We start from the raw sequence: 9,669 nt of genomic DNA, 5'->3' as shown, positions 1-9,669 counted from the left end.
AGATAATGATTATAGACTTGATCATTTCCTTGAATTCATCCTAAAGCAAACTAAAGGGAAACAAAACTTAAACAATTTAACACGTCACTTTTCAAAAAACATTTAAGCATTCCAATAACTACAATAATATTTCCTTCCTCTTGGGATGTTTCAGTGTGTCTTTTGGGAACATTTATTCAGTGTATTCTCCACAATTATTAGCACCTTTTGTAAAGTGTTATTCTTTTGACCTTACTGTGGAAAAATTGATATGTCGTGAAATATCACCCTGTAAGTTTTAAAAAATAGCCACCTTACTAATTGCAATAACTGCCTGGTCCTGTATATGGCAGATGATGCATTGTGGCAGTGGGGAGTTTTTTTTTACAAGGTGCGGGTGGGTCGACGAAAGAAGGGTTCAGTTTCTGCTCGACTCCATTCAGCTTCCTCACTCGCAGCCTCTCGTCTCTGCACCACCAGAACTGCCACAATCAGCACCCAGAAGAAGCAGCTCACCCACACTGACCTCTGAGAAGAGAGAACCAGAAACTTTCAAAACAACTCCTCAAGATGGTCATTCACGACTGACAAATACTGGGTATTTATGAAGTTTGATGTTTATGTATAATATTGTCTGATACCTCAGCACTATAGAGTCCTGTGTAAAACTGGTTGCCCGAGTAGGGACTGGACCATGTCTTATTCTGTGCTTCTTCGCAACTGAAAACAAACACATTCAGATCAGTTAAATGTATCATGATTAGGTTAAAAAGTTTGTGCTGAATAATTACCAGTTATACAGTTATTGTATAAGTGGAGGCGGCACGGTGGCGCAGCAGGTAGTGTCGCAGTCACACAGCTCCAGGGGCCTGGAGGTTGTGGGTTCGATTCCCGCTCCGGGTGACTGTCTGTGAGGAGTTGGTGTGTTCTCCCCGTGTCCGTGTGGGTTTCCTCCGGGTACTCCGGTTTCCTCCCACAGTCCAAAAACACACGTTGCAGGTGGATTGGTGGCCGTAGGTGTGAGTGTGTGAGAGAATGTGTGTGTGTCTGTGTTGCCCTGTGAAGGACTGGCGTCCCCTCCAGGGTGTATTCCCGCCTTGCGCCCAATGATTCCAGGTAGGCTCTGGACCCCCCGCGACCCTAAATTGGATAAGCGATTACAGATAATGGATGGATGGATGTATAAGTGGAAGATGAGGGCAAAGCCAAACCATGAAAAAGAAAACTGGTGAGTATCAATGCTAATTAGCAAATCCCAGAAGATTGTTTGTAAGTAATAAGTAAGAGCATGAACAAACATGACAGGAAAAGATCATTTACAATTTAACCATAAAATAGAAAAGACTTTCTATAAATAATTCATATAATGTGGCTTGGTCTTTGAACTGTTTCTGTTAAGAACGTGTTCAAGTTGCTGGTGAACTCACTCGCTGATGGCTGGGACATTGTGGAGGACAGAGAGACACAAGCTGTCTCTCCCAATTTTCAGAACACAGCCAGACACCAAGAGGAAAAACAACAGGAGTCCACACACCCCCAGAGACACGTTCAGCAAAACACTCCCCCTAAAAAGACATGCAGATACAACAACAACATGTGCTTTCCACTGCTGCGGTAAATCAGCCCGTATGAACAGGATTTTTTAAAAGCTGGAATGAAATGTTTCTGAATGAACTCTTCACTGATTTAGACCACATCTTTTTCAAACGTTTCATTACATTTTTTTATGTTGTGATATAGATTTTTTTAACTATGCCATACACTTCACACACATCTACTTCGTGTTTTAATTGGGAGAGGCTATGACTTTAATATCACCATGTTCCTATATTCATTGTCCAGTATATCAGCTCCACTTACATCAAGGTACACTTTGTTGTTCTACAATTAAAGGCTGTTGTTCATCTGTTGCTCTGCTCACTGTGTAAGTCCCCTTTGATCTTGTTTATACATGGTCTGGACCCTCACAGAGCAGGCATTATTTGGTTTATGATTGTTCTTAGTGCTTCAGTGACACAGACGTGGCGGTGTGTTAGTGTGTGTTGTGCCGCTTCAGTAATCCAGTATGGTCTGTGGAGCTTAAAATATGGACCATGAATGTGGAAACAATTAGGTGACCAGTATAATGATCCCTTCATTATGTGTCTAAATATTAATAATGTCATAAATACAGGGTTTATTTATTTATTTTTATTTATCATGCCTGTAAGAAATAAGATGTCACATCAAGGAGTTTTTCTGGCCTTCTTGGCACTGATGTGCTTTCTGTACTGAGTATTTACCTTCTGACTTCGTCCTCCACACAGCTGGAGTAGATCCAGTAGAGAATGAGGGAGATGCAGTAAATGGCCATGCACACAGAAATGGCTGAGACAAAGTAGCAGAGTGAGGGAGAGCTAGAGTTCTCTAGTGTCAGGCAATGGCCAGAAGTGTTGTAGTGGACACTTCCATAGAGGATACAATGTCCAGCAAAGTGGCCCTACAAGACAAGACAAGACATTCCATTTTTTTTTTCACACACAAAGACATGTATATTGTATATTATATATATATGTGTGTATGTATATATACACACAAAAAAAAAAAAATATATATATATATATACATATATATATTTGTATAAATAAGATACATGTGTGTGAAGGTCATTTTTTCAGGTTTATCGGGTCTTCAAATGATGTTTAAAAATATTAAAAATAACTCAACTCTCTTGAAAAAGCTTTATAGTATACACTGATGTGAGGATTTGATTGGATCGCAAATGTCTCTCCAGCTCATCCAAAATTTACTGGATAAAGCTCTATCACTTCAGAGAATGTAGCTGTACTACTCTACAGCACGGGGCTCGTTGACATTTCCCCCTTGTCTGCCAGCACTGAGCATACTGACCTTACACTCACTGTGAACTTAGACACTATTTTCTATGAAGATAAAACAAACTTTGGGCAAGTTTGTTTTATTTTACTTTTGTTTTATTTTTACTTTTTACTCTGAACCCAGTCTTTATAATGTGTGCCCACAAACATTGGGAGAGAGAGAGAGAGAGAGAGAGCTGTTACTAAGGAGGGGGTGGAGTTTTCCAGCAGTTGCTTTATCACCTGACTCCAGTTAAGTTTAATGTGGAACCTTATGTTAGTCACATTATCGTTTTTTTTTTCCTTTTTTAAAAAATAAATAATTTTACATTAAAACTAAGAAAAATGAATGCTAACTATTCTTGTTTAACTGAATAGTATCAAAATAAAGCACATTAAGCCTAAGGCCTAAAAGACTATCATCAAGGCATTTCAGAGGCACAATATTGCACACCAAATCTCAAATCCTATGACTATGATTTATTAAAATTAAACACATCATATGCAAAAGTGAACATGTTTAAAGGATAAATGTTATGCACATTTAAAATATTCCCAGCATATTAAAACATTTACATACAAGTGATCCATGCAGAAAAATGTGCCGAAGTGAGTTCCCTGTTAAGTATATTTTAAGACATTTTCACTCCCACAATCAACTAAACAAATATTGTTTGTATAAATAATACTTTAACCATCCTACAAGAACAATATAAGTTTACTACAGGATGCAACAGCGGTATAAATCATGTATATTATAGGAGTTGGCAGATTAATGTGTTTTCTTAAGATTTGTAAGTCTACAGAGTGTAAATACTAAAAAAAACCCTGTAGAAACATTTCTAAAAAATACTATTCTATACACATTAGCAATTAGCACAGGACAGCAGAGAAATATTCCAGATGTAGACCTTCAGCAGGAAGAAGGATAGGACAAAGGACATTTATATGTGAGAATAAAACTGGAAGTGTGTTTTACCTGGGTGTAAGTGAGGGATGCAGCGGCGATAATGCCGCAGATGAAACAGCCTGCATGCAGCACCAGCTCCAGGGTCAGCAGCCAGGGCAGCCCCATCACGGTCATGCTCTAGGTGAGGAGAGTGCAGCAGCACGGAGAACTCACGCACATTCCCAAGAAAAACAGCCACAAAACGACCTGAAACTCAGCCCCCATCTCCAACAATGTTGGCTTTCACAAAATGCAGCAACAGCATAGCTATTATCCAAAGAATGCACTGGGTCCAGGCAAAACAAATGTCCCAACACTGGACAATAATATTACCTCATTTAAGAGGGTGACAAACACCACTAGTAGTTCCCCAATTTGGCTGTTCATCTCTCGCATCTTCAGCTACAAGTTTACAGAAATATCACACATGTCCACGCCCACTCTTTCACAACACAGAACAATCAGATTAGACTCTGAAGTGATTAAAAAAATAGTTCACTGAAAATTCTAATTTGCACAGTTCTTAATATGATTCCTCTACATACACACACACACACACAGCCAAAACAGTTAATCAGCCAAAAAATGATTGGAATCTGAAGTGTGCCTCTCCAGGTTCTTCAGAAATCATTGGGCGCAAGGCAGGAACACAACCTGGAGGGGGCGCCAGTCCTTTACAGGGCGACACACACTCACACATTCGCTCACAAACTCACACCTACAGACACTTTTGAGTCGCCAATCCATCTACCAACGTGTGTTTTTGGACCGTGGGAGGAAACCGGTGCACCTGGAGGAAACCAATGCAGGCACAGGGAGAAAACACCAAACTCCTCACAGACAGCAGGACTTGAACCCACAACCTTCAGGTCCCTGGAGCTGTGTGACACTACCTGCTGAGTCACCATGCCGCCCTTTTTATGATTATAATAATATGTATTTTACATATATATAATAATGCAGCACCACAGTGTTTTCTTAGCGCTAATATGCTTGACACCACTTCTGATTCTAGCATTATTCTCTGCTCTAATGGATTCTCATGAGTTATACTGGGCACGCTATAGCAGCATGTTTTATAACTGGTACAACTAGTTTTGTACCTCTGGAACTACTGTTATGTTAATAAACGCCTTTAAACCAGACAGAAAGGTCAAGATCATGTTTAATGTTAAGGCTAACTACGAAGACAAGAAGTAGCATTTGAGATGGAATACTCCATATGGAATTTTCTATATTTATGAGGTATTTGAGCTGTTGGGAATAACACTCTTCCTATCTGGGAAAACAAAAGACTAAAGGTTTTGCTCCTCAACACATGATGCTAATTGGCTGAAGTCTGTAACTATGGCCTCTGATTGACTAAGATCCTGAGAGGGTGGTGCTCATAAGATATAGGCCGATACAGAGTCGAATAGAGATCATGGCTCTGGGCCTGCAGTTCATTCTCCAGCTTTGGGGTGGGGGTCTTCTTTTCCTCTTCTAAATAGCTCTGTTTTCACCATCTACTTCTTGGGGTTGCTGAGCTCAGGTGAATCAAGAACACTTTGTTGTACTCGTAATATTGACTCGCACCTATCCAGAGTGTTTCCTGCCTTGTGCCCTGTGATTCCATGTAGGCTGTGGACCCACTATGACCCTAACTGAATGATGTGGTTACAAAAAATAAACGAACCAATTAATTAATTAAACAATTATGCAGAAAATTATAGAATTCAGACTTATAAATTCATGAATATTTTAATTAAAACTCTGATCAACTCCATTTCCAGCTCTTTGGTATTAAAATATATTTGAATCATTTCACATGCATTTTTCCTTTTATTTAAGGACGCTGATTTAAATTATTCTATTGTGAATTCATTTTTTTTTTTTCCATAACCATGCTTTCATTCAGTGTGCCTGGTGTATGGGAGAGCTGAAAGTGGGACTGAGGACCATGATTACTCTTTGTTTACTGAATACATGAATTTTTCGAGAGAAATCATGAGAGGGGGAATTATTGAAGTGTCTGTTTTTCTTTTCATTTTATAATACAGGTTGCAAAGTTTGGGAGGATGCTATAAATTTGTTGTCCCTTTTAGGGAAATATTGATAAGTGTGGTAAAGTGTAAACCTTGCATAGGTTTAAAATGAATGTTTTGTAGAAATTGTAATCAATAAACCAGTGTCGGTAAATGGGTAGTTTATTTATAAATTGTTTTATTGTCATAGAATTTTATTTTATATCACTTTGTAAAACTCAATAAACATATTTAAAAAACAATGTTTACCTTCAGTTTTTGACTTTAACTGTAATTCCATTTAAATTTTACAAAATCTCTTCCCTACATTAGTCATCAGCCATTCCACCTTTAACTCCTCCAATCACATTTGTCACTGACATGGGAGGGTAAGGACATACTCATAGATGATACAAGTACAAGGTAATGATATGCATTAAGCATCTTCCGTAAGTAAAATAGACTGAGCAAAAACAGAACAGAATATGAGAGAAAATAAATCTCATCTAAAAATAGATTTACAGTTTTATATGTGTGCCACTTCTTTACATGCTGTCAGTTTTCTTCCCTTTAAATTCTTCTTTGGAGCGGTATTCCTTCAGTGAATTTGTGATTTTTATATGTCTGCCTTTAGGATTGAGATGTGGGTAATGTGTAGAACGTCACTGTTCAGTGGTCTGTGTTCTGCTCTCCAGTCCAGTAGATGGCGGTGTGGAGTCTTTTAGCCACGACACCTAAACGATGAGAGAGAGAGAGCAGTAGAGACCATTAAAGTAGTTTTCGTGTGTAAAATTAAAAGCTTAACGTACGCTCCCCGTGTTTATTTCATTCTGAAGGTTCAGATGAAACGACGTTTTGAACACATTTCTCCACAATGACTTTGACACATTTATACCACACGGTCCTGATATATTTATGGACTGTGGTGTGTTTAACAGGTGAGATGTATTCCAAACCACAGCAGTTTAAAGTGTTTGAGCTGTTTTATCAGGGGATTTACTGAATGTTTGGGATTTTTACGCCAGCTGCTGAGGAGAGTATGGTGCTCATTCCCGGGGGACAGATGAAGATGGGAACCAATGCCGCTGATGGTCGAGACGGAGAGTCGCCGATAAGAGCTGTGGAAGTCGACCCCTTCAAAATAGACACATACCCTGTAACTAACTCTGATTTCAGGTGTTTACCACTGCCTTTAAGAAACTGAAACATTTAAGACACTAACACTTGTAGCCCCTAATATTACTGTCCATATATAACCATGAAATGAAATGGGAAGTAACGGATCAGCTGAGTCGCATTGCTCAATGCTAAGCTTCACCAGTAACAGCCTTGCTTTTGGGAAAGCTTTATACAGTTAGACGACTGCTGTGAAGTTTGGATGCCATCCTTAGGAGCATTATTTAGGTCTGTTCCCGAAGATGAATAATTAGTCCTGGATCTCAAATAACATTTCTGCTTATCTCAGAAGTATTGGATAGTGCTTTCTGAGTTTATAGAATGCAGCATGTTTCAGAGTCCTGAATTGGGGAGTTTTATACACCTCTAGACCATGCTTGGCACATGGCATTGAGAACCTAGGCTGATGTAAAGCCATCATTTTTCTGTGGAAAATTTCCACACTGGTTTTATGAAGTTGAATCTGTAATGTAAAGAATCATAGCATATGTTTTGAAGAAATTATTCATTTAACTGCTCAGAATATTTGGGCAGTTGACGGGAGAATATTGTTTACAGTGTTTCCCCCCTTCTCCCATCTTTTGCCATCAGGGAATTTGTCAAGCTGCAAAAATACAAAACAGAGGCAGAAACATTTGGTTGGAGCTTTGTGTTTCAGGACTTTGTGTCTGATGAGCTGAAGAGCAAGACGACTCAGAGAATTGAGGTATGAAACAGAGTCATTTTTGACGCTTAAATAAAAACATCATTAAAAACACTTGACCTTACCGTAACAACATTCTTCTTTTACTTTAGTCTGCGCCCTGGTGGTTGCCAGTTGAGAAGGTCTCATGGAGACAGGTAATTTACTCATTACTTCATACAAAATAAGTATTATTTTAAATTGTTGTTTAAAGGCATTAAGAATGCTATGAGTATTGAAGTCAGTTCACATGTCTGATTGTAGCCCAGTGGACCAGGTTCTGGTATCAAAGACCGATTGGCGTCTCCTGTTGTCCAAGTGAGTTGGAATGATGCACAGGCCTACTGTAAATGGAAGAAGAAGAGGCTGCCCACAGAAGAAGAGTGGGAGACAGCTGCTCGTGGAGGACTTGACAGTAATTCCTTTCAATTCAATACTTCACTTTTAAGGTGCTTTATTAATTTCAACTTTTTTACTATATATTGCTCTCATATAAGATATTGGAACAGTGTAGTGGGTACCACCACTCTTTTGCAGCACTCTTTATACAGCAGTCTGGGGTTCAGTTCCCAGTTTGGGGCGCAACACCACACTGTGCTAAGGGTCCTTGAGGAAGACACCTAACAAACCCCTCTTTCAAATTCACATGCTGTTATATGTCTTGCTACTATGTTTCTTCCTGGATAAACTTTCTTGATCTATCTGTGTATAGTAATAATATAGTAGTAATAGTATAATAATAACAGTAATTCCAGTGTGGTTTTTTTTTTTTTTTTTTTTAGGAAGGGTGTACCCATGGGGTAACAAATTCCAACCAAATCGTACAAACTTGTGGCAGGTCAGTTGTCATTTATTTACTGCATAAGAAGCTTAAATATATTTTAATTAGCAGTTTAATTGCATTTTATATTACTTTTCAAAAGAATCCCCTTTGTTATATCCTATAAGGGCTTGCAATATCATAAACATATAGCATATAAAAATAAGCCTGACTAAATACTAGAGTAAAATGTAATAACAAGACTGAAATAAATGGTGTTTATATGATGTCAGATCACTGTGTATTTGCTGTAGGGGTCCTTTCCCGATGGAGACACAGTGGAAGATGGTTATCATGGTGTAGCTCCTGTAACTGCTTTTCCTCCACAGAATAATTACGGTAAACAAGCATGTTCTACTTTTCCTAGCAACACCTAGTAAAATATGAATAGAGCCTTTTGTCTGGCATTTGGCCATTTAGCCTTTCGTTTGGCATTTTCAGTCATTCTATCACAGTGTAATCTGTTTTATCTCACTCTGCTCCAGGTTTGTATGATATGCTGGGTAATGTGTGGGAGTGGACCTCCACACGTTTTCCTTCTGCTCAGACCATGTATGTCCTGCGTGGAGCATCCTGGATAGATACAGCTGATGGATCGGCCAATCACAGGGCACGTGTCACCACCCGGTCAGTAACTTCCTCTTGCAGATGGTTTAGTATTAATTTATTTACTCTACGTTATCTGCAGTACTATGCAAATGTCTTAGGCCATCTGAGAGAATGACACATAAAGATACACTATGTAGAAACCCTGTATAGTTAGTGAATTCAGTTACTTTCAAGTGCACCCAGTTGTGGACACAGCGGATTACTTTCAAATTGAATGAGAAATTATGGTCTAGAGCCCCTTCTTTTAATGACTAAAATAGATTGGAATTCTGTAGTGTTTATGATGTTAATTCCCTGGATTTGTTTATTATTAATTATTTATTTATTTTTGTTTATTACCCCTCCCATGAAGAATGGGAAACACTCCAGATTCAGCTTCAGACAACTTGGGCTTTCGCTGTGCTTCAGACATTGGATCAAAGACAAAGAGGGACAAAGAAAAAACTGAATTGTGAAGACCAAGCAGTTAAGATGATCATGAAAGTCAAGCACTGTGGCTTTAACAATGCACCTCTCCTGTGGAGACCAGGAATAAACATTGCCTATGAGAATTATTTCTACCTTACACTGTGGAAATACAGAGGAGTTTTTAATGT

At 38.7% G+C, this 9,669-nt stretch overlaps 2 protein-coding genes across 2 annotated transcripts; one reads left to right on the top strand and one right to left on the bottom strand.

The window, feature by feature from the left end:
• Positions 1 to 363: 363 nt before the first annotated feature.
• On the bottom strand, positions 364 to 3,918 carry tmem179bb (transmembrane protein 179Bb). Its single transcript, XM_066646568.1, has 5 exons — positions 3,814 to 3,918; positions 2,262 to 2,458; positions 1,407 to 1,544; positions 621 to 699; positions 364 to 507 (listed from the first exon to the last, which is right to left on the bottom strand). The coding sequence occupies exons 1-5, from the start codon at positions 3,916 to 3,918 to the stop codon at positions 364 to 366; spliced, it is 663 nt and encodes a 220-aa protein (XP_066502665.1).
• Positions 3,919 to 6,519: 2,601 nt separating this feature from the next.
• On the top strand, positions 6,520 to 9,667 carry sumf2 (sulfatase modifying factor 2). The gene is made up of 9 exons (XM_066645701.1): positions 6,520 to 6,724; positions 6,812 to 6,962; positions 7,554 to 7,668; positions 7,758 to 7,802; positions 7,909 to 8,059; positions 8,427 to 8,482; positions 8,719 to 8,803; positions 8,950 to 9,091; positions 9,426 to 9,667. Exons 1-9 carry the CDS (start codon positions 6,661 to 6,663, stop codon positions 9,526 to 9,528), a joined length of 912 nt encoding a protein of 303 aa, XP_066501798.1. The 5' UTR covers positions 6,520 to 6,660; the 3' UTR covers positions 9,529 to 9,667.
• Positions 9,668 to 9,669: the final 2 nt, after the last annotated feature.

Source organism: Hoplias malabaricus, chromosome 15 (assembly GCF_029633855.1).
Source record: "Hoplias malabaricus isolate fHopMal1 chromosome 15, fHopMal1.hap1, whole genome shotgun sequence".
In the NCBI taxonomy this organism is placed as follows: Eukaryota; Metazoa; Chordata; class Actinopteri; order Characiformes; family Erythrinidae; genus Hoplias; species Hoplias malabaricus.
Note: the sequence above shows the minus strand (reverse complement) of the source record. Positions and strands in the feature narration are given on the sequence as shown.